Raw genomic sequence first — 23,413 nt, forward strand, 5'->3', positions numbered from 1 at the left:
CCCCCTAGGACCTGTATGGTCTCCCCCCAGGGATGGCCTGAGCCTCTGCCCCAGGCCGGGCCCTAGAGCCACAGTGTCCACATGCAGGCCTTGGTCAGGGCCCCCCCTCACTGGACAGCCCAGCCTTCCTGGCGGGGAGGGTGGTCATCATGAGAGGCAAGCGAGGTCCCAAACTGATGCATGAGGGGCTGGGAGGAAGTGTGCATGCGTGCTTGTGTGCATGCGTGCGTGCGTGTGTGTGGTTTTGGGGGGAGAGAGGTTGGCAGGGTCTTCTGGGCCTTCTGAGCCATGTAATGACTTGGGTCTTTGTCCTAAGTGCCATGGAGATCCCTTGAAGGGACAAGGTCCGCTTCACGGGAAAGAAGTTGCTGCTGCTGCGAGGGAGCGAGGCCGGGAGGAGGCTGCTGCCTGTGGCTCAGGAGCAGAAGATGGGCAGCTGGGGCAGCGTCTGGCGGTAAAACAGGCAGAGCTGGACGTTGGGAGGCTGTGCCCCGCTGCTGGCCTCAGCCACAGTGCCTGCACCTGAAGGCCCACCAGTCCCTTTGAGGCACCCACACCACCCCTGCAGGCCGGGCAGGGTGAGGCAACCCTACCAACAGTGGGAACACTCGAGGGAGCTACACTGTAGGGAAAAACTCAAAAATGCACGCTCTCCTGTCATATGATCCAGAATTCCTCTCCTAGGTGTTCAGGCCAACAGAAATGGTGTTCTGGAAGGTTCTCTATAGCCAAAAGCTACAAACAGCCCAGATGTTTAAAAGAAGATAAACTGCTACATCCACAAAATGGAATACTACTCAGCAGTAAATGCAACTGATGAGACACAATGGTGAATAACGATAAAAATAAAAGACTCATACGATGTTAAAAAAGATGCATAATGATGAACCTCATGTCATATTGAGAGAAGCCAGACACAAAAGGACACACCACATGATTCCATGTCTACGCAGTTTAAGAACAAGGAAAAACAGACAAATCACGCAGTACCTCTGCATAAGGAGGGCAGAGAAAGCAAGAGGCATTGGCACAAAACAGTGACCACGTCTTGGAGGTGGTTCTTGCTCTCCAGGCAACATTATCTGGAAATCCAGAGCAAGCGAAAAGATTTCCAAGGTCAATATGGAAAGAGCCTGATTTTTCAGCACTTGAAAACTAAAGCACATGTGCCTGGAAGGAAATGAAGATGGCAGAGGAGGAGGCTGAGCTCACTCCGCCCCCATGAGCACATCAAACATACGTCTACGTGTGGAGCCGTTCTCACTGCAAACAAGCTGGAAACAGCAGCAAGTCCCTTACACAAGCAAGGTCCACACGGAGTTGGGATGGGAAGGGAGGAGAAGCAATCGGGTGGGGCCCTGGGAGGGTACGCAGAAGCGGGGAGGATTGTGTGGGCTTAGAGATCCTCCCTGGGGAGTGAGCGCTTCAAACAACACATGGGGCACCCCAGCCCTGGGGTCTGACACCAGGCATCCCCTTAGCTGGTCTGAAAACTACCGAGCCTAACAGGAAGGCTGTGAGAAACCGAGACTCCACTGGTGAAGGGTGCCCACGCGCTTGCTTACTGCCAGGAACAAGGCAGAAGAAGCAGAGTGAACGCGCCCAAGGCCCCAGCCAGTTTCCCACAACTGCCCCTGACCCACGCCAAGCGCCCCCTCTGGCCCTTCTTGCTTCAACACTCCTCCCTTCTAGGGCCAAGGCGTCAGTACTGGGAAGGGTGAGAGCATGCACTCAGGGGGAACCTGACCTTCGGGGCTGCTGCTCCGGCACCTTGGGGCAGTCCCTCCCCTGCCCCTGGTAGGGTGGTGTCAGCCACCAAGCAGAGAAGTCCTGACTCACCCCAGGCTCTGGCTGTAGCCCCTCCATCTCCAGCCCCACTGCCCACCAGGGTGATAGCTGCCAGCACACCCTGGGGGAAGACGTGACCCATGCTCATTCCAAATCCAGCTCTCCCACCAAAGCCACTGGACACACAGAGTCTGCCCAGGGATGCTCCCACACAAGGACACCCCTTCAAGACCAGGATAGGTAATTATGTCACCTAATTTTATAGAGACAGAGGAATCTGTTTCAAATGAAAGAATAAGATAACAACCCTAGAAATGTCCTGAATAGACATTTTTCAAAGATGACATACAACAGGCAGCCACATGAAAAGATGCTCAACATCACTAATCGTCAGGGAAATGCAAATCAACACCACAGTGAGACATCGCCCCACACCTGTCAGAATGGCTCTCATCAAAAAGAACACAAATAACAAATGTTGGCAAGGATGTGAAGAGAAGGGAAACCCAGTAGACTGCTGAAGGGAAAGTAAACTGGTGCAACCAGTGTGGAAAATAGTAGGGAGGTTCCTCGAAATGTGAAAAATAGAACTACCACATGATCCAGCAATTCCGCTCCTGGGTATACAGCCAAAGATAACAAAAAAAAAAAAACAACACTAATTCCAAAAGATACGTGCACCCCAGTGTTCATAGAAGCATTATTTACAATAGCCAAGATGTCGAAGCAACCCAAGTGTCCATCAACAGATAAATGAATAAAGAAGACGTTTTACACACACGCACACACACACGCCACACACACAATGCAATATTACTCAGGCATAAAAAAGAATGAAAATTTTGCCATTTGCAACAACATGGATGGACCTGGAGGCTATTGTGCTTGATGAAATAAGTGAGATGGAGAAAGACATATTGCATGGTATCCTTTATCTGTGGAATCTCAAAAAGGAAACGAATGAATATAGCAAAACAGAAACAGATTCACAGATATAGAAAACAAACTAGTGGTTCCTCATGGGGTGTGGGAAGTGGCGAGGGGCAAGACAGAGGCAGGGGATTAAGAGGTACACAGAGGTACAGTGTCTAAAGTAAAGAAGCCAGCAGGATACATTTTACGGCGCAGGGAATATGGCCAAGACTATATTATAACTTTAAGTGGAGTATAATCTACAATATAAAAAGTCACTACCTCATACACTTGAAACTAATATATTAGAAATCAACTACACATCAAGAAAAAAAAACAACAGGGAAAATACAGTGAATGGAAACAGTAGTTACCTCAGGAGGTAGAGAAAGGGGATTGATTACAAAGAGGCAGGAAGAAACTTTGGGGAGTATGAGAAAGTTTTATGTCTTCACTGGAGGAACTGGTTACACAGGTGTGTATATTTGTCAGAACATCCAACTTTATACTTAAGATCTGTGTGTTTCAGAGTTCCTGTAATGGCTCAGTGGTTAACGAATCCGACTAGAAACCATGAGGTTGCGGGTTCGATCCTTGGCCTCGCTCAGTGGGTTAAGGATTTGGCGTTGCCACCAGCAGTGGTGTAGGCCAGCGGCTACAGCTCTGATTGGACCCCTAGCCTGGCAATCTCCATATACCATGGGTGCAGCCCTAAAAAGACAAAGGAAAAAAAAAAAGATCTGTGTGTTTCATCATAGATGAATTTTATCTTAAGGCATAAGCTTAATATGACTGCTCAGGATCCACTGGGAAAGGGTGGACGGTGCTAAATGCCTTTTTGTGGCCACTCCTCTCAACCCCTGAGGGCGGCTGGCTCTTGGAAGCAGGCGCTCTCTCCACACCCCTGGAGAGAAGGCATGGAGTGGGGCTGAGCACGGCCTCAGGCAGCCCCTCCTGGTGCTGAGTTGGGGATCCCCACATGCACATCAGGGATGTGGTCACCACAGACTGCGGGAAGATCTTCAGGGCAAAACGACACCAGGTGAGCATCTGCTAGCAACTGCCCTCGAGTGGGTCTGTCACCTACAGATCTAGTTGAAATGCAGATCCTGAAAAATCCGAACTAGTACATTCACAATAAATATGGATGCTGTGTCCTTAAAACAAGAGAGGCGGTGAAAAAGGGCAGTGAGCTAACAATAGTTCCTTAGGGGTGGGAGAAACAGGACGAAGATTTTACAATTTAACAGAAGCCTTGAATACAATGGAAAATGAGGGACCTGGAAAATAAAGTCCAGGACATTTCCCAGAAAGGAAAGCAAAACAAGGCAAGGAGATTATTTTAGAAGAATTTAAGAGAGACAGGGAGGAGAAAATCAAGAAGTTCAGCAACCATCTCAAAGGGATCCCAGCAGGTGAGAGCAGAAAGAAGGAGGGAAGAAAACAACCAAAGAAACAAACGGCTAACATTCAGTTACAGAAAAGCTAGTCTTCTGATAAAAAGGAGCCACCTAGTGGTGAGCAGGCTTACTGGAAGAGAATCCTGACGTCCATATTTCTTGGTGAATCACGGAACTCTAAAGATAAAGAAAATCCTACAAGTTTTCAGAGTGAGAGAAACAGAGTAAAGATGTTACTGACAAAAGAACAAAACCAAGAGTTCCCGTGTGGAGCAGTGGAAACGAATCCAACTAGGAACCATGAGGTTGCGGATTGGATCTCTGGCCTCGATCAGTGAGTTAAGGATCCTTCCTTGCCGTGAGCTGTGGTGTAGGTCACAGACACGGCTCGGATCCAGCGTTGCTGTGGCTCTGGCGTAGACCCGAAGCAACAGTTCCAGCTCCGATTAAACCCCTAGCCTGGGAGCCACCACATGCCGCGGGTGCGGCCCTTAAAAGAAAAGAAAAAAAAAAAAAAAAGATCAAAACCAAAACATCAAAGGCTACCCTGGATATTAGAAAACAATGAAGCAGTAGGTTCAAAGTTCAGAGGGACTAGCAATTAAGTGGGAAGGCAAATAAAAGACACTGGCCCCTGCCAAAGGTAATAACTCCAAGACTGTTACCACTAACAAACAATTGCTTTAAAAAAAAAAAAATTCCAAACGGAATAACTTTTAAAAATCCATGCCCAGGTACGTCACAATCAAGTTTTTGAAAAAGAAAGAAAAAGAAAAAATATCTTTAAAGTAGCCAGAAGTCAGAGACCAAGGAAGCCAGAAGGAGGTGGCACATTTTTCAAATTCTGAAAGAAATTAACTGTCAATCCAGAATTCTATATCTAGTCAAATTACCTTTCATCAAGAAAGGCAAAATAAGGACATTCTGAAAAAGAGGAAAACTATAAAGCCTTGCCAGCAGATCTACTCAAAGAGAACTGCCAACGGAAGTTCTTCAGATAGAAGGGAAATGATACCAGAGGAAAATACGGAATGTCAGGAATGAAGGACGAGCACCAGAAACAGTAAATACCTGAGTAAACAGAATATCCTTCCCCTTGAGTTCTTCAAAATATGTTTGATGTTTGAAACAAAAATCGGAACAGTATCTGATGTGATTTCCAATGTATATAAATGTAATATTTACAAGTATAGCATTAAGGAGGAAAGGATAAAAGGACACATATGGTGTCCAGGTGTCCACATTGCATCTGAAGTGGTAAAATATTAATTCTATGTAGACTGTGAAAAGTTAAGCCTACATATTGTAATCCCTATAGAAAATATGAAAAAAAGAAAATACTAAAAAACTGTACAAAGAGAAAATTAAAAATCTCAATAGGAAAGTGAGAGTAGAATACTAAAAAACATTCAAATAATCCCAAATGAAGTAGAGATGAGAAATGGGAACAAAAAACAGAAGGAACAAACAACAACAAAAAAATGTAGATCTAATTCCAATTATATAAATAATTGCATTAAATATCAATAGTCTAAAGACAAAATAAATTGCCAGATGGACTTTTTTTTTTCTTTTTAGGGCCACACCTGTGGCATATGGAAGTTCCTAGGCTAGTGGTCAAATCAGCCACGGCCACAACAAAGGGGGATCTGAGCTGCATCTGCGACCCACTGTAGCTTGCAGCAACTTGTGGCAACGCCAATTCCTAAACCCACTGAGCAAGGCTAGGGATCGAACCCCTCAGGGATACTAGTCAGATCCTTAACCTGCTGAGCCACAATGGGAACTCCCAGATGGATTTTTTTTGTCTTTTTTTTTTTTTTTTGTCTTTTTGCCTTTTCTAGGGCTGCACCCGCGGCATGTGGAGGTTCCCAGGCTAGGGGTCTAATCAGAGCTGTAGCTGCCAGCCTACGCCACAGCCACAGCAACGTGGGATCCGAGCCACATCTGCAACCTACACCACAGCTCATGGCAACGCCGGATCCTTAACCCACTGAGCGAGGCCAGGGATCGAACCTGCAACATCATGGTTACTAGTCGGATTCGTTAACCACTGTGCCACGATGGAAACTCCGGATTTTTTTTTTAAGACCCAACTATATGCCAACTGCAGGAAGCCCACCTTGGATATAATGCTATAGTTAGATTGAAAATAAAATGATAGAGGAGTTCCCTGGTGGTCTAGTGGTTAAGGATTCAGTGTTGTCACTGCTGTGGCTTGGGTTCGATTCCTGGCCCAGGAAGTTCTGTATGCCATTGGTGCAGCCATAAATAAATAAATAATGATGGGGAAAATATTCCATGCACTCACCAATCAGAAGAAAACTAGAATGTTAATATCAGACAAAATATAAACCAGAGAAAATCACAAGGAATAAAAGGGACACTACATAATGATAAAAGGGTCATTTTGCCTTACGAGGATATAACAAGGAAATGTTCCTACCAACAGAGCCTCAAAATGTGCAAAGCAAAGACTGACTGAACTGAAAAGAAAAATAGGCAAATTCACGATTGCTGTTGAAGTCAACACTTCTCTCTCAATAGTAGGTAGAACAGGTACACACAGAAAATCATCAAGGATATAGGCATTCCAGTTGTAGCGAAGCAGAAACAAATCCGACTAGGAACCATGAGGTTTCGGGTTCGATCCCTGGCCTCGCTCAGTCGGTTAAGGGTCTGGCGTTGCCGTGAGCTGTGAGCTGTGGTGTAGTTCACACATGCGGCTAAAATCTGGCATTGCTATGGCTCCAGCATAGGCTGGCAGCCATAGCTCTGATTCAACCCCTAGCCTGGGAACCTCCATATACCTTGGGTGTGGCCCTAAAAAGTAAAAAAAAACAAAAGAAGAAAATCATCAAGGATATAGAACTAAACACCACCACCAATCAACTGCATCTAATCAACATTTATAGAACACTTAACAAATACACTTTCTGAAGTTCCCATTGCACTTCAGCAGGTTAAGAACCTGACTAGTATCCATGAGGATGCCGGCTTGATCCCTGGCCTTGCTCAGTGAGTTAAGGATCTGGCGTTGTCATAAGCTGTGGTATAGGTTGAGAATCTGGTGTTGCTGTGGCTGTGGCTGTGGCAGAGGCCAGCAGCTGCAGCTCTGATTTGACCAATGGCCCAGGAACTTCCAGATGCAATAGGTGCAGCCCTAAAAACAAAAACCAAAAACCCAAATACACTTTCTTGAAGAGAATTTACCAAAATGGATGATATCTTGAGTCATAAGACAAACCTCAATAAATTTAAAAGAACTGAAATCATATTATCTGACCATAACAAAATTAAATTGGAAATTAATTACATAAAGACAATTGGCAAATCTCCAAATGTTTAGAAATTAAACAACACTCTGGCAATTAATGTGTAGGTCAAAAATAAAATCTCAAGAGAAATTAGAACATATTTTGATGTGAACCCAAATGAAAACATATTAAAATTTGTAAAATGAGGAGTTGCCATCATGGTGCAACAGAAAGAAATCTAAGAACCATGAGGTTGCAGGTTCGATCCCTTGCCTTGCTCAGTGGGTTAAGGATCCGGTGTTGCCGTGGCTGTAGTGTAGGCTGGCAGCTGCAGCTCCAATTCAATCCCTAGCCTGGGAACCTCCATGTGCTGCAAGTGCAGCCCTAAAAAGACAAAGCAAAACACACAAAAAAAGATACATGCAGTCCTTTGTTTGCTGCAGCATTATTTGCAGTAGCCAAGACATGAAAACACCCTAAATTCCATCCACAGATGATTAGATTAAGAAGATGTGATACATATACACAATGGAACACTACTCAGCCATAAAAAAGAACAAAATAATGCCATTTGCAGCAACATGGAAGCAACGAGAGATTCTCTTAGTAAGTGAGGTAAGTCAGAAAGAGAAAGACAAATACCACATGGTATCACTTATATGTGGAATCTAAAATATGGCACAAATGAACCACCTATCTACAGAATAGAAAGAGACTCCTAGATGTGGAGAGCAGACATGTAGTTAGTTGCCAAGGGGGAGGGAGAAGGAGTAGGATGGAGTGGTGGGAGTTTGGGGGTTAGTAGATATAAATACTACATTTAGAACGTATAAGCAATGAGGTCCTGCTGTATATAGCACAGCGAACTATTTCCAATCACTTGTGATAGAACATGATAGACTATGACAAAAAGAACGTATATATTCATAAGTGGGTCACTTTGCTGTAGAGTAGAAAGTGAGAGAATACTGTAAAACAACTGTAATAAAAATTAGAAAAAAAACATGGAGAGAAATACAACTTTGACTTTTTTTTTTTAAGGATCTGGCCTATGCAAATACAGTGTGTAGGGGGATACTTTTTTAGGAGGTTTTTGGTTGCATGAAGCAGAAGAATAAACTCACAGGATGTATTTAAAAAAAAAAACAAAAAACAAACACCATAACAAAGAAAAGCACATCCGGAGTTCTCTTGTGGCACATCCAGCGTTGTCACGGCAGAGCATGAGTCGCTACTGTGGCAGGGGTTCAGTCCCTGGTCTGGGAACTGCCATATGCCAAAGATACATCCCACAATTCTGAGGATAATGAGCATCAGGGACCTGCCACTGCCATTCATTACATTCACAGATTCAAGGAGAAAAGCAGCGGCTTCTAAAAGAAAATATCTGTGTGGAGAAAAAGCAAAGTAAAAGACAAATGACAAACCAAAAAAATTCATAATTCACATTTCAGGATTAACTTCCTGAATATGTGCCTTCGTAGGTATCCATTTTTTTAAAGCCAACAATTAACAGAAAATTTTGCGGAGGATGTGAAAAGTCAGTTCTCAGAAATGGAAATGCCCATGGCCCTTACACGCCAAAAAAAAAAAAAAAAAAAAAGTTTGATCCACTCATAACTAGAGAAATGCAAATGAAAACTGCCCTAAGAGATTTTGGTTGTTAAATACTGTTCTCCAGTAAAAAGCCCTGGAGCTTCTTGGAAGAACAGCTGGTCCTCAGACTGGGATGGGGATAATATGAAACAAGCCTGAAGGATCTTACTGTGTCAGCAAATAAGGAAGTGGAAAAATGAAAATGGGGCATGTTGGGGACAGAGGCGCCCATCTGAAGGAGGTTTTTTTTTTTTTTTTTTTTTTTTTTTTTGTCTTTTTGCTATTTCTTTGGGCCGCTCCCATGGCATATGGAGGTTCCCAGGCTAGGAGTCTAATCGGAGCTGTAGCGCACCGCCCCCCACCCTGGCCAATGCCAGAGCTACAGCAACACGGGATCCGAGCCGCGTCTGCAACCTACACCACACACGGCAACACCGGATCCTTAACCCACTGAGCAAGGGCAGGGGGCGAACCAGTAACGTCATGGTTCCTAGTTGGATTCGTTAACCACTGCGCCTCGACGGGAACTCCTGAAGGAGGTCTTAATGGCCAAAGACAGGATTACTTAACCAACAAAATAAGCACGATAGTATTTAACTATACATGAAAGGAAAAAAGCCACCCCCTGTCACTCCACAGCAGACATTTCTTGGTGCCATCCTGTGTGACAGGTTCTGGACTGGGACAGGCTACGACGACAGGCTGTGGGATGCACCAGTGGTCACGGGTATCCAGTCACTTCACGCAAGGGCACCCACCCGGCTTTGCTTGCCCTCTCCCTGGGTCCTGGCAGCCGCTCTAGTCAGTCCCTATACTTGCTTTTTTTTTCAGAACACTTTCCGTAAAAAGAGATATCAATTACATGAAGTAGCATGCACCCATTTTAAGTGTATGGTCTAATGTGTTTTGACAAATATATGTCCCTGTATAACCACCACCCTAGTCAAAATAAAGAACCTTTTTCGAAAGTGTCCTCCTGCCCCAGGTAACCACCGATCTGATTTCTGTCACTAGAGCTTAGTTTCACTTGTACTAGAATTTCATCAAATGGACTCATACAGCATGTACAGCTTCAAGTCTGACTCTCTTCAGCATATCGGGAAAATGCATCCACCTTGTTGCCTTTGTCAATGATTTACTCCTTCTGATTGCTGAAGTACTCCACTGCAGGGCTACCCCAGTTAGTTTACTCCTTTACCTGTTGAGCTGCTGATGGACCACAGGTGGTTTCCAGTGTGAACTATTAAAAATAGGGCTGTTATAAACATCCACCTACAAGCCTTTGTAGAGACACGTATTTCCATTTCTCTTGGGTAAATAGCGAGGGGCAAAATGGCTCGGTCATATGGTAGGTCTCTGTTTAACTTTCTGAGAAACAGCCAAACTGTCTTCCAAAGTGGTGATAACAATTTCCACCCTTATCGGCAGTGCATGAAAGTTCCAGTTGCGCCACATCCTCAGCAGCACTTAAATAGCAGCATCCTTTTTTACTAAGTCATTTTGATGGCTGTATAGTATGAACTCATTGTGGCTTTAATTTACATTCTTAGAGTCCAATGATATGGAGCACCTTTTCACATGCTTCGTGTATGGTCACATATCTTTGCTGAATTGCTTGTTCAAATCTTTGGCCCGTTCTTTAAATTGGCTTGTTCTTCTTATTTTTGAGTTATTTATATTGAGCTGTGCTTTAATTAACACAGATCAGAACCAGGACATCCTTTGTTTTAATCTTCACCTGGTCTCCCCTCAGGGAATTAGGAGTAAAATCCAAACCCCAAGGCCTGGTCCTCCACAGTCTGACCCCACCCCTTGTCTGATCCATCTTCTCCCCTGGCCCTTAGCCCAGTCCTTTCTTCCACACAGCCTTTATGATTGCATTCTGAACCAGCCAGACGTAGCACCAGGATCTTATTCAGGATTCTCTGGATGCGGTTAGTGTTTACCGACCCACATCCATCCCCCCAAAGCTGGGGTTTCCCTGCTTCCTGGGCTTCTAGCACTGCAGTGGAATGAATAAATAAATGAGTGAGTGAGTGCCTCTTACCTGGCTAGAAAGGTGAGGGAAGTCTCCTCTGAGGAAGTGCTACTGCAGTGTGATCACAGAAAAATAGGAATTATTCAGATAAAAAGGTGGAAAAAGCAATCCAGGTAGAGGGCTCTGCATGTACAAAGGCCCTGTGGCAGGAGGGAGCATGTAAGAGGTAAAAAGCTCTATGGGTATGAGAGACAGAAGAGGATAGCAAGGGGCTGCGTTTTTAGGCTCTATACCAAGTCTCTGAGTAAAACGGGAAGTTCCCAAGGTTTTTGAAGGTGAGGAGAATGAAGATGACTGTGATTGACGATTTAAGCATCCCTCTGGCTGCCAAGAGAGAAAGCACAGAAGCCTCCTAAACACACCCTCACAACAGTCCAGGAAGGAGACAGAAGTGGTTTCAGATCTACTGGAGGCTGCGGAGGTGAGACCTGGACAGAGATCCAGAAAAGCTTTGGGAAGTGAAGTGCAGGCCTTGGTGGATGGTGAGTGTGTGGGAGAACAACGCCAATCCCCAGGTCTCTGGCTCTTGGGGTGGAAAGACAGATGACAGCGCCCTTCACAGAGGATCAGGCAGAGTGAGAATGTTATGGCCTGGATATTGGATCCACTTAACCCCAAACGCCCCGGAGGCATGTGTGGGTTGTGCAGCGGCTGGGCCCCGAGGTGTATGTCTGGAGTCCTCTCCATGAAGATGCGGGGTGAGGGTGGGGGCGAGGGGAATGTGTGCGCGCAAATCCAGGGTTGCGGTGGCCAACAATGAGGTCTGGGCTGGGCAAGCACATGAGGGGTGGCCAGGGGACAAAGGGAGAGGGAGCGGGGCGGGGAGCTGACAGCAGGGTCAAAGCCACAGGACAGGAGAGGAGTCTCTCAGTTTGGACGCCTAGGTTTCTGGGTTCCTGCATGGGCAGGAAGCATGACTGGAGGGAGACAGCGCGTGCAGACCATCTTCTGGGCAAGAAGGGATGGGTGGGAGCTCTGACTGGGTGTTCCGGGGCGGCAATAAGAAGGTCTCCTGATGCCAGGACAGGGGTGGAGGGGGGAACGCAGGGGTCTGAGGAGGCTCCAAGCCAGCACTGCCACCAGTCGGGCCAGCGCAGTCCTAAGCAGCCCTGGCAGCCTGGGTCCGAGGGGAGGAGAGGAAGCAAAGAGGAGGAAGACCGACGGAAGGGGAGAGGGAGGAGAGGAGGGGGCAGGAGTAGGGAGGAGGGGAGGAGGGAACGAGGCCGAGAGGAGAAGGGGGAGGGAACGGGGCAGGAAGAGGGGCGGGGCGGGGCGGGGCGGCGGGGAGATGCGCCCCCGCGCCCTTCTAGCCTAGCCTTGTGCTTCCGCACAGTCCGGGTTTCCGCTTCCCTCCCGGGCGCCGGGTGAGAGGGAGCGAGGCCGAACCTCGGTCCCGGCCGCCGACGCCATGTGGCCCCCAGACCCAAACCCAGAGCCCGACCCGGACCCCGGGCCCGCCAGCCGCTCCCCGCCCCGCACGGCCGTCTCCGGGCTCTGCGCCCTCCTGCCGGCGCCCGCCTTCCTCTGCTCGCTCAAAGGCCGCCTCCTGCTGGCGGAGTCGGTGAGTGCAGCGCCCCTGGCCCCACCTGGCGGCGCCGAGCCCCCAGCAGCCGCTCCGGTCCGCAGCCGCCGGCGTGAGGCTCCGGGCGGTAGCCGCCGTCTGCATCCCCCGGTCCCGGAGCCCCGGCTGGCCGGCTCCCCTCGCAGCCCCCCGAAGTTGGGCTGAGTTGGGCAAACTTCCCCAGTTCGGGACGGGCTCGCTGAAGCTCAGCCGCGGGTTGGAGGCGAGGCGGGGCCCGCGCCCAGGGCTTCCCGATTCTTTAACCCGAAGTTGGGGTCCAGAGGGAAGCCTGAGGAGGGGGCCCGCCGACGAGGTGGCCCGGCCGCTGGGAACTCGGCCAGGAGCTGTGTGACCCTTGGGCGCCTCCGCCCTCTCTGGGCCCCTGGGCCGGGCTATGTCCCTGCAACTTCTGGCCTCCGTCGCGGGCTCCCACGCCCACCGCCCCCGCCACGACCCGGGAGGGCCCTGGAGGAATCAGCCCTCTGCAGCTCCGGAGTCAAGGGCTAGAGTTGGCCCTCCGCGCCGTTGCCCGCTTTCTTGGGCACTGGGAAGACCGGCCGTGCCTCGGGCTGCAGGACGGAAGCCAGAGTGGAGTCCCGCCAGCTTGGGAGAGGGGACCCCCGAGCTTGGCTGAGGCCCAGGCGTGCGGGGGGCGCGCAGGGAGCCCACCCCACCCAGGCTGCAGAAGGGCGGTCCAGCAGGGTGACTTCATTCCTCTTCCTCCCTTCCCTCGCTAGAATTCAGCAGTCCCGCCCCCACTGAGCTCCTTCCTCCTTCCCGCAACCCCCACCCCGGTAGGCCCCGTCAGGCCTTTGTCCTCCGGACACTCGGAAAATTCCCCAGCACGGTCGGCCTGTGGGGGGGGGGGGGGAAGGAAGGGGAAGAAAAGGCCAAGCGGAGGGGAGGGGAGGAGGGAGAAACACTTGTTGCTTAGATCTCCAGCAGTTTGAAAATCCCTGTCATTACTCCCACTTTACAGACAAGAAAGCTGAGGACCAAGCGTCCAGGGGACTTGACATGGGTCACTTGAGGGCCAGGTGACAGCTTGGACAAGGGCAGCAGGGCGGCAGGGACCAGAGGGAGGAGGATCCTGCTCCAACCTCTCCTTTCTATCACCCAGGGCAGATGGCAGGAGACAGTCCAAGCATCTCCTGTGCCCCTGAGGTCAGCCCAGAGGTCTCCAGGCCAGCATCTGCCCAACTCCCAGATGAGGCATCAGGGCCCAGGACTCACAGCTCACACACCAGGGAGTCTCCTCCTGGTTGGCCACCCCCATCCACTTGGAGACTGATGGGAGCCACTCTCGGGGAGAAGCTTTGAATCCGCTCATCCACGGAGGGGACCACAACCACACCCTGCTCAAGCGCACCTCATGGGTGGAGGAGGTGCTGGCCAGAGCACAGAGGAGGCCCAAGAATCTATGTCTGCGAGGATGAAGAGGAGGGAGGAAGGATGAGGGGTGGGCAGTGAAGATGCAGTGGAGCCACTCTAGTCACTGCTACCTCCCTCTGGTCACCTCTGGCTGCCCCCAGACCCAAGCAAGTGGGGAGCTGATATGGACAGGAAGTAGGAGGAAGCTCCCGCATGAATCAGGACATGAGGGAGCAGAATTGAGAGGGGAATTGGGGAATCGCCAGGATCAGGCTTTGGGGAGAGGGGAAGGACAGAAAAAGAAGGGACACAGAACAACCTTTGGCAAAGGACCAGGTTGGGGTCCTATGGCCTTGCCTTCCTGGGAGGCCTGGCAGCCTCTCAGCCTGTCACTATGCCATCGTTTTTTATCTGTTCAAGTTGGGCTTAGCTTCATCTATGGCCATGTTCAAGGCAGATGTGGTTCGTGGTGGGATCGCTACAGCTCACTTGTCTGAATCCACCGCAGTGCCTGCAGGGCATCTGATTGTCATTCCTAAGGGACCCTCTGGCCCCACTCTGAGCTACTCAGCCATGGATGTGCTCAAACCCAGCCAGAGTGACCAAAACCTGGACAGATAAAGGCCAGCCCCCACAGGGCAAGGTTGCTTAAGAACTCCAGCTGAGGGGTCAGCCAGACCTGAATTCAGATTCCGATGCCCTTTTATTAGCTGCATGACACCAAGTAAGTCACTGCACCTCTCTCAACCTCACTTTTCTGATCTGCAAAGTGGGCTGTGAAGGGCACCCAGTGCATGGGTGGTTGTGAGGAGCTGAGGCGCTGCCACAAGCCTCAGTGGCCACTGGCCCAGAGGACAGCCAGCCCTGTCATCCCAGTCTGCCTTGCAGAGCACACATCTGCAGAACTATTGGGGGCCTGAGCATCCTCCAGCATCAGGAGCCAGCCACAGTGTGTGGACAGGACTGCAGTAAACACTTTAATTCTTAGTTCTTCATTACACCTCGCCCCACATTTCACAGCAGGGTATGAGGTGTCAGTATCAACACTCCCTCTCCTGATGTTTCTTAGGAAAACTTGCAAAAACATGCAAATACCCATGGCATATGGAAGTTCCTGGCCCAAGGATTGAACCTGTGCTGCAGTTGTGACCTGCACCACAGCTGCGACAATACCAAATCCTTAACCTGCTCCTCCACAAAGGAACTTCTGCAAATATATTTTTTTATTTTTTGCTTTTTAGGGCCGCATCAGTGGCATATAGAGTTTCCCAGGTTAGGGATCAAATCGGAGTTACAGCTGCCAGCCTAGGCCACAGCCACAGCAACACCAGATCCGATCTACACCACAGCTCATGGCAACACCGGATCCTTAACCCACTGAGGGTTCGAGGCCCACAACCTCATCGTTCGTAGTTGGATTCATTTCTGCTGTGCTACGCCAGGAACTCCTGCAAATTTTTTTTTTTTTTTTTTTTTTTTTTTTTGTCTTTTTGCTATTTCTTTGGGCCGCTTCCGCGGCATATGGAGGTTCCCAGGCTAGGGGTCTAATCGGAGCTGTAGCCGCCAGCCTACGCCAGAGCCACAGCAACGCGGGATCCGAGCCGCATCTGCAACCTACACCACAGCCCACGGCAACGCCGGATCGTTAACCCACTGAGCAAGGGCAGGGACCGAACCCGCAACCTCATGGTTCCTAGTCGGATTCGTTAACGACTGCGCCACAACAGGAACTCCCTGCAAATATATTTTAAAAAGCCAAGAGTTATACTGTAAAAACCCGTATACCCACCACCTGGATTGTGTTAACAGGTTGCTACATTTGCTTTATCAATATCTTATCTGTCCATCAATCCTATTTTTTTTTTTTTTTTTGTCTTTTCTGTCCTTTTAGGGCCGCTCCCGCGGCATATGGAGGTTCGCAGGCTAGGTGTCGAATCAGAGCTGTAGCCACGAGCCTACACCACAGCCACAACAGGTCCAAGCTGCATCTGTGTACGTCACAGCCACAGCAATGCCACAATCCCTTTTTTTTTTTAACGGTCACACCCGCAGCATATGGAAGTTCCCAGGCCTAGGACTGCATCCAAGCCACAGCTTCAAGCTATGCCACAGCTTTGAGCTACGCCACAGATGTGGCAACGCCAGATCCTTTATTCTACTGCATGGGGTCAGGGAATGAACCTGTGCCTCCACAGCAACCTGAGTTGCTGCGGTCGGATTCTTAGCCCACTGTGCCATAGCGGGAACTCTGGTCCATTTTATGTTGGGATAGTTCAGAGTAACGCAGACATCAGTACTCTGCACACTTGAGCAGTATGCATGTAATTAAAGTGCAAGATTTGCATATTGTTTTTCAGGTAGAATTTTCATTCAGTGAAAAGCACAAATCTTGGGTGTCATTTCCTGAAACTGGCTCCTGCTTAGTGGACTGCCTTTGAGATCGCTTCGGTGTGACCTTCCCCCCTTGAGCACCGTCTCAGGTGGATTCCGCCATAGAGCCAGCTGGAGTGGGGAGGGGCAGTCCCAGGAGGTGGCCTCCGAGGGGGTTCCTGATTGAGTCCCAGCAAGGAGCTGGTCTGAGGTCAGGATGCAGGGCCATGCCCAGAACACGGGAGGCAGCACGGGTATGGCCTGATGGGGTTCTAACCTGGCAGGGATTAGGGAGCACTGGGCAAGGTGCTGTGCGCAGGCTCTGACGTCTCCCTTCCCCACCTCCAGGGTCTCTCATTCATCATCTTCGTCTGCTATGTGGCGTCCTCAGCATCTGCCTTCCTCACAGCGCCTCTGTTAGAGTTCCTGCTGGCCCTCTTCTTCCTCTTTGCTGATGCCATGCAGCTGAATGACAAGTGGCAGGGCCTGTGCTGGCCCATGATGGTGAGGGCTAGGGCCCCAGGAGGAAGGGGTTGGCTGGCCATCACCCTTCCTTCAGTGTGCTGGAGGGGCCATTTGCAGATGGTTGGAGCCAGGCAGGTAGACCTTGTCTCAGTTGGTACAGGTCCCATCATGCAGTAGTGACGTGACCCAGAGCAGGGTGCTGGCCTCCAGAGTCTCCAGTGTCCCGCTGTGAGGTTGTGAACCCCAGATGGCCTCCTTGCCTCTGGCCATCAGGTGGCGCTGGTGCTCCCAACAGGGCCTGTGGGAATGATCCCCAGCTGCAGGAATTCTAGCCATTTCCCTGTGGGCAGGGTAGGTTATCTGAGAACTTAACCAGATCTCAGCCATCTGGCAACTCATTTTATCACCTGGGAGGGTCCAGAACCCCGCCCCAGACTTTGCTGTATGAAATGGGCCAGAGAGAAGGGACAGCAAAGGCTGACTTGAACCCTAGCGTTTCGACTTCATATTTAGCACTCCTCCTGATGAGCTGCACCCCGTCCCCATTTTAGGGACAAGTAAGCAGAAACCATGATACATAAATGGATCTGCCACAAGTATGTGGCAAAGCAAGGCCCAGGGCCAGATCTCCCTGTTGGAGGGCCGGTGGGAGCAGGTGACAAGGTCTCCATCTTCTTCCTGCCAGTCGGGGAAATCTGCATTCAGGTCAAGCCACGGGGCAATTGTGGCCTGGTCTATACCTTGTCTGCCTGGCAGAGGACAGCAGCCTGCAGGAGGCACCTGGGCAGGGGCAGGAGTTGGGGTTGGAGGACCAGGGAGTGCACGTGGGGCCAGGAAGAGGGGGAGCCCCATGGATGCTGGACTGGGGGCTGGGTATGTGTTGGCTGCCAGGCCCGTCCTCCTCTAACAGTGGGATTCCTGCTCTGTTAGTGCCACCAGTGCCCTTCTGAGCCCCCTCCCCATGCTGTACCCCTCTTTCCACAGGACTTCCTACGCTGTGTCACAGCCGCTCTCATTTACTTCGCCATCTCTATCACAGCTGTCGCCAAATACTCAGACGGGGCTTCCAAAGCAGCTGGGGTGAGTAGCCACCCTACCCCTGGGAGCGGGGTGCCTGTGCTGCCCCGTTAAGTTTCACGTCACTCCTCGGTGGGTGCCCCTCTTGGCTTCTCAGGCGCATTCCGCCTCTGTTTAGGTCCCTTGGGCTTTGTGTGGATCTCAGCGACTCCAAAGTCCTCTTATTGGAGATTTACTCTGCCCAGAGCGTGCAAAGACTGTTTGCCAAGCCAAGTTAATGCTCATTAATGGGAAGGGCTCCATGCCTGCCAATCGAAGCTGCTTATCCAAGCAGATAAAGGCAGGCTGTGAGGCTGGGGTGCCAGTTTCTCGGGCTGGACCTGCCCAGTCCCAAGCCCCTGTCCCCTGTATCCCACAGGTCTTTGGCTTCTTTGCCACCATCGTGTTTGCCGTTGACTTCTACCTGATCTTCAACGAGGTGGCCAAATTCCTCAAACAAGGGAGCTCAGCAGATGAGACCACAGCTAACAAGGCAGAAGGTGGGTGGCCACGCTATGGGTCCCACTGGGGGACCCAGCTTATCACCTGGGACTGCTGCTGCAGGGCCCTGCTCTCCCTTGGGGACACGTGGCTAGTTTGAAGCAGGAGTGAGAGTATATCCTCTCTCCCCACAGGCAGGAAGTGTTTTCATGGCCTAGTTCTCATATCCCTTCATGCGGCACTGAACGGAAAGCCGCTCCCCTCTAAGGAGCCTCAGCCTCAGCCTTTCCAGGAAGGGCAAACTGAGCGCATGCCTGGCACCTCCTCCTTGTGAAACTTCCCCTGACGAGCCCCCAGAGTGGCCAGTCACTCCCCTTCAACTCCCTGGACACAGTCCGCAGGGCCACCTGCCCCAAAGTGGCCCTGTGCCCCAGTCTCACCTGCCCCAGGCTTAAGGGTCAGCAAACCAAACTCTCATCTAATCCACAGCACCCAGGTGCACCCAGGCAAACCAGGCAAGCGCAGGCTTGTTTTGCCTTTAATATCCAGGGCAAGTGCCACAGACTTTCTGGCCCCTCAAGCCACCCTTCAGCTCAGAATGGCTGTTGTGCCATTACCTCATTTTGAAAAACCCTCCAGGTTGGATGGCTGGTTTTCCATCCGTGACAGCAGCCATACCAACATGTCACATCCTCAGGGTGTGGGTGCCCAGCACAGGGCAGCGCATGGGCTGGGGGCCTTGCCGGGGTATGTCAGGAGCTGGTTTGGAGCTTGTGATCTCCCTCAGGCCTTCCTCAGCCATGGCCAGGACTCTGAGCATGGTTCAGAGAAGGTCCCTGCCCAGAGGGGCAGGGCTGGCAGTGCTGGTGGAGGCCCCAACACAGAAATGCCAGAAGCTGGGAGCTGGCCTGGGACGGAGAGCCCAGGCCGTCTCCCTGCCTCTCCCTCTCTGCACCCTCAGGGAGGCTTTCACTGGAGAGGCAGGTGTCAGCTCCCTGCAATCAAGGAAGGTGATTGTTAGGGCTCAGCACCAAACTCCCCCCAGCCTGATGTCCCTTGATCCTTCCTGGCTTCGTGCCAGCATCTGTTGACCCAAACACCCGCTGGGCCCTAGGGATGTGCGGATGGGCAGGGCCAACTACCTGCCCTCAGGAAGTTCAGCCCTGACAGGGCTCTGTGGGAGCCCTGGGCTCTGGCCACTCCTGCCCAGAGGCAGAGCAGTGATATACACACAGTGTATGAAACAGGCAGGAGCCCAGGATAGATGTCAACTCTAACAGCAAAACAGGAGCCAACAGGTAGGAATGAAGCAGCTGATGGAATGTCCACCTGATGTGCCAACTAGGAGGTTGTGGAGGTGACCCTAGGGCTGGGTTTTGATGGGTGTATAGGAGTGTGCAGGTAGAAGAAACGGGATGGGTGGAGGGAGGACAAGAGTAAAAAGGCCAAGTCTCCCATCCAGGGGATATGCTTCTGTGGAACAGGTGGTTGTGCTCTGAGGATCAGTGGACAGCAAAACACGGAAGGCTTTTGAGGGGCTTGCAGGCCCTGCCTTGGAGTTGGCCTCTGCCATTGAGCACCTGCTTTCCCCAGGCAGGTGACATTGAAACTCCTGGGTCAGGGGAGAGTGAAACGATGCAATCAGCGGCTAAAAAGCAGTTTCCTGATTTTCCAGTATATTTTAGCTTCTTGGGCAAGAAAACAGCTGGCCCCACGTTGACATGCTGAACTGCAGATTGGGAGGCGGGGGCACCTATAACCCTGACACCTCCAGGGAGACCTTAGAGGTCCTGGCGCCCCAGAGGAAGAGCCATGTGGGCTCTTCACCTCCATTTGGCTGCACCTTGGAGGTGACAGCAGCTGCTTGCAGAAGGTCCCAGGCAGGAGGAAGTCTTCACACCAAGCAGACACCACCCGTAGCACGGCCAGCCGCAGGAGTGGCCTGAGGCCAGGGCTCCCTCGGATAGTGCCTCTCCAGGCTCCTCCCAGGCACTGCTGGCCCTGAAACTCCTGCCAAGCATCTCTTTGCTTTCCTTTCAGAAGAGAACTCCGACTCCGACTCCGACTGAAGGCCTGACCTGCCCTGGCCACCTGAGCCACGCAGGCCTCCACTCCTCCACTCTGACCAGGCTGGCCAGGGGACCGTGCATGGTGGGAGGGAGCCTGTGACTTCTCAAGCTGCAGTGGGAGTTGCTGGTGGAGCGGGCCTCCTCGCAGCCCCAAGGTGCCGTTCCTGAGCTTAGCAAATGAGACTGCAGCCCTTGCCTTAGCACTGTCCAACCTCGCTGCTCCTGAGGGCATCGTCACTATTCCGCCACTTCTCATTTCTGTCCTACAGACCTTAAGCCCTTTAACTTCTCTGCCAAAAATAAGCACAAGGGGACAAGGCAGATGAAGCCCTGTTACCCCATCATAGGAAGTGTTTCCTGCTGCAGGGAGTTGGGGCAGATGACAGAAAATACCGCGGGGCCAACCCACCCGGCCCCAGTGGTTTTTCATCTGCCTCTGGTGCCCCTGGTCATGCCAGGCACTTTGTCAAGAACGATCCTTCCGAGATTTTTCTGTTCAAGGAGCACCAGTTTCCTCTTGTTCTTGAAACAGAAGACTGACCTTTGCCCTATGACCTAGGAGAGAGTGGGGCCCAGGGCCCTTAACTGACTCCTCACACCCTTGGAGACCGTGTCTTCAGGTGACATGATTATTCTGGGTCTAAAACTGTTTCAAAGAATAGCTTGTGAACTCGCTGACCAGATCCAAAAGATTCGAGGGCACCAAATGACACAGTAGTAGTGACAGTGCCCAGGGCAGCTGGGCAGGCCCAGCCAAACCTTCTTTCCCTGGGTGCCAGTGAGCAGTGGGAGGCTCTCGGCCCTCAGGACAGTGTGCTTCTGGACACCAGAGCAGGTGCCCTGACCCTCACAAAGGGTGAAATGTGCCTTCTGTGTTCACCTAAGGACCATATACTGAGCATCTATCTTCAGTGGGATTTTTTTACTTTATATATATATATATTTTTTTTTTTTTACACAAAGCAGCTTATTAAATGGTATTTCCTGTGATCCAAGAGGCCTCGTGAATGAACCAGAATCCTGAACCTGTGTTTTGGGCATTTGTAACCTTTGTTCTTCTCTTGCATGTGAATCTCCTACCCTGAAAAAAGCTGTAAGGGATTAAACCAGACTGAATTCTTGCTTGGAGTGTGTGTGTGTGGAAAAAAAATTACACACCCAGAGCAGTGCTGTCAGGTGTCATGCTCTGGCACAGAGCAGCCCCACGTGCAACAACACACATACGCTTGCTCCATGCCAGGTTCCCGCTAGGCACCTGCACTCCTCACTGCTCACACAGGCCTCTTTCACAGCCCAGGAAACTAATAGAACGTTGGGAAATTTGCCCAGGTCCACGCAGAAGGCCCAGGGTCTCATCCGAGTGTCAGTATAATGTCTCATGGTAAGTCAGGCCACGTGTTCTGAAAGCACACATCAAAGCGGAACCTGTCAAAGCCGACGGGGCACGTGGGGGCCTTGCTGCTCCACCCTGCCAGCCCCAGCAGAGCCCCTGTCCGCAGCGACAGCGAGGAGGCCACAGCTCGCACCTGGGGTTCTTTGAGCCCTACCCCACAGGCCTGTTTTGGGAACTGAGCCACAGCTTCTAAAGGGGCGGGGGCAAGGCAGAGCGAAGAGGAGACAACACTGTTTTTACAGGTCCATTTATTAAACAAGAACTCCTTCATGACAATTTAATACAATATTTATTAGTGATTAGCGCTGAGAAAATTATTTCCCTCTACATACAAAAATACAGATTTGAACACTATGAAAACAATCAGGACAAGTACCATGAAAAATTGGTCCTTCAAAGGAAATAAAGGGGGGAAACTGAGGGCAGCATGAGGCTGTGTCTGCTGTCAGGGACACACCAAGAGAAGCAAAGGCTCTGGGGCCCCCAAACCACTCCAAATGGACAGTCAAAGCCAGGAGATGGCTGGAGCCAGGTGGTACCCACCCCTGGGCATCCGGCTCAGCTTTGGAAGCCAGGGTACAAGCTCTGACTTAACGAACAGATAAACCAAAGTTTGCCAGATGGGCATCACCTCAGAATGCCCCAAGCTGTGCCCACATCGTCAAAGAAACAGACTTTTGAGAGACAGCGTAGCCGTTTTTAACATGGCCCCTCTGCCCCAAGTACCAAGTAATCATGTGGGAGTTATCAGCCATCCAACTTGACTTCCTTTGTTAGAAAACAGTGACACATCCTGATCCTTCAAAGCGACAGAAAAGCTACTGGCTATAGTTTTATGCTTCAATAAATCCACTCCTTCATTTTACAATGGGCTCAGCTAGTTTACTCCGGATTTTTCTTGACCAGACAGAACTCAGTCCTACAGGGGTGGGAAGGCAAAAGCAGCAGCCAGCATATTGTGTATCTTGATTTCATCAAGCTCCTCCCAGCAAGGAACCTATTTTGTTCAGGCTGAACACCAGAGAGGGCCGCTGAGCCATGAACCAATCTGAGATCCAAGTGGAAGGTGAGCCTGAGACAGTGCAGACCGCGCCCTCCAACCCCAAGCCTGTCTCAGGCAGGCAGAGGGAGGCAGGTGGCCAAGCCAAAGGGACAGCCTGAGCTGATCCAGAAGACGCCAGCCAGAGAATGCCCTCCATTCCCCAGCCTCACGGGCTTCTCTCCCTTTGAGACTCAAAGAAGGGGAAGTCAGAGCACCGAGAATGTTCTGTTCTTTTTTTCCTTCTAATGGAACCACTTTCTTACTGTTCGAGGTGAGCAGTGGCTGTTTAAACTGAACGGGTAGTTCAAAAATGCCAAATGCAATTATACTAATCAACTATTTCACAGAAATATACTCTTACTCTCACACTGTTTAAATAAGCAGAAAGAAGATGGGAGGGAGAAAGCAGCAGAGAAAAGAGATGGGAAAAGCCAGGGGTTTTTTTGTGTGTTTTTTTTTTTTTTTTCTCTTTTAAAATACATAACAAAGTTTAAAGGGAAAACGACCAAACCTCAAAACCAGCATTGCTGAAAGCAATTTTAAAAGGACACAATCTAAAATCATGCTACAAAAATAGTGTTATCTGGTTTAACTAAATGTACATCTTTTTGTTTCAATTCCATGATTGACAAGAGTGTTTATGTGACTGACACA

At 50.4% G+C, this 23,413-nt stretch overlaps 2 protein-coding genes across 4 annotated transcripts in view; one reads left to right on the plus strand and one right to left on the minus strand.

The window, feature by feature from the left end:
• The window catches only part of TK2 (thymidine kinase 2), a 1,024,677-nt gene that overhangs the window by 68,728 nt on the left and 932,536 nt on the right, over positions 1–23,413 (minus strand). The gene's annotated exons all lie outside the window — the stretch shown is intronic.
• Positions 12,329–21,445, plus strand: CMTM3 (CKLF like MARVEL transmembrane domain containing 3). 3 transcript variants are annotated; one of them, XM_084960169.1, is made up of 6 exons: positions 13,673–14,647; positions 16,281–16,403; positions 16,642–16,797; positions 17,743–17,838; positions 18,194–18,314; positions 20,296–21,445. In XM_084960169.1, the coding sequence occupies exons 3-6, from the start codon at positions 16,753–16,755 to the stop codon at positions 20,322–20,324; spliced, it is 291 nt and encodes a 96-aa protein (XP_084816295.1). In that variant the 5' UTR covers positions 13,673–14,647; positions 16,281–16,403; positions 16,642–16,752; the 3' UTR covers positions 20,325–21,445. The 3 variants fall into 3 exon arrangements, with proteins under 3 accessions (XP_020949665.1, XP_084816294.1, XP_084816295.1); XM_021094006.2 differs by lacking the exons at positions 13,673–14,647; positions 16,281–16,403 and adding an exon at positions 12,329–12,552; XM_084960168.1 differs by lacking the exons at positions 13,673–14,647; positions 16,281–16,403; positions 16,642–16,797 and adding an exon at positions 12,329–12,552.

Source organism: Sus scrofa, chromosome 6 (genome assembly GCF_054392235.1).
Source record: "Sus scrofa isolate SSC_HxYL_T2T_F1_AM1 chromosome 6, Sscrofa_HxYL_maternal_Yorkshire_Landrace_v2.0, whole genome shotgun sequence".
Taxonomy (NCBI): domain Eukaryota; kingdom Metazoa; phylum Chordata; class Mammalia; order Artiodactyla; family Suidae; genus Sus; species Sus scrofa.

What these genes read in the sequence shown, in the direction of transcription:
- CMTM3 (XM_021094006.2), top strand. Translation starts at nt 12,400, where the DNA reads ATGTGGCCCCCAGACCCAAACCCAGAGCCCGACCCGGACCCCGGGCCC. An exon ending in GCCTCCTGCTGGCGGAGTCG is followed by an intron (nt 12,553 to 16,641) that starts GTGAGTGCAGCG and finishes CCCCACCTCCAG; the next exon opens with GGTCTCTCATTCATCATCTT. An exon ending in GCCTGTGCTGGCCCATGATG is followed by an intron (nt 16,798 to 17,742) that starts GTGAGGGCTAGG and finishes CTCTTTCCACAG; the next exon opens with GACTTCCTACGCTGTGTCAC.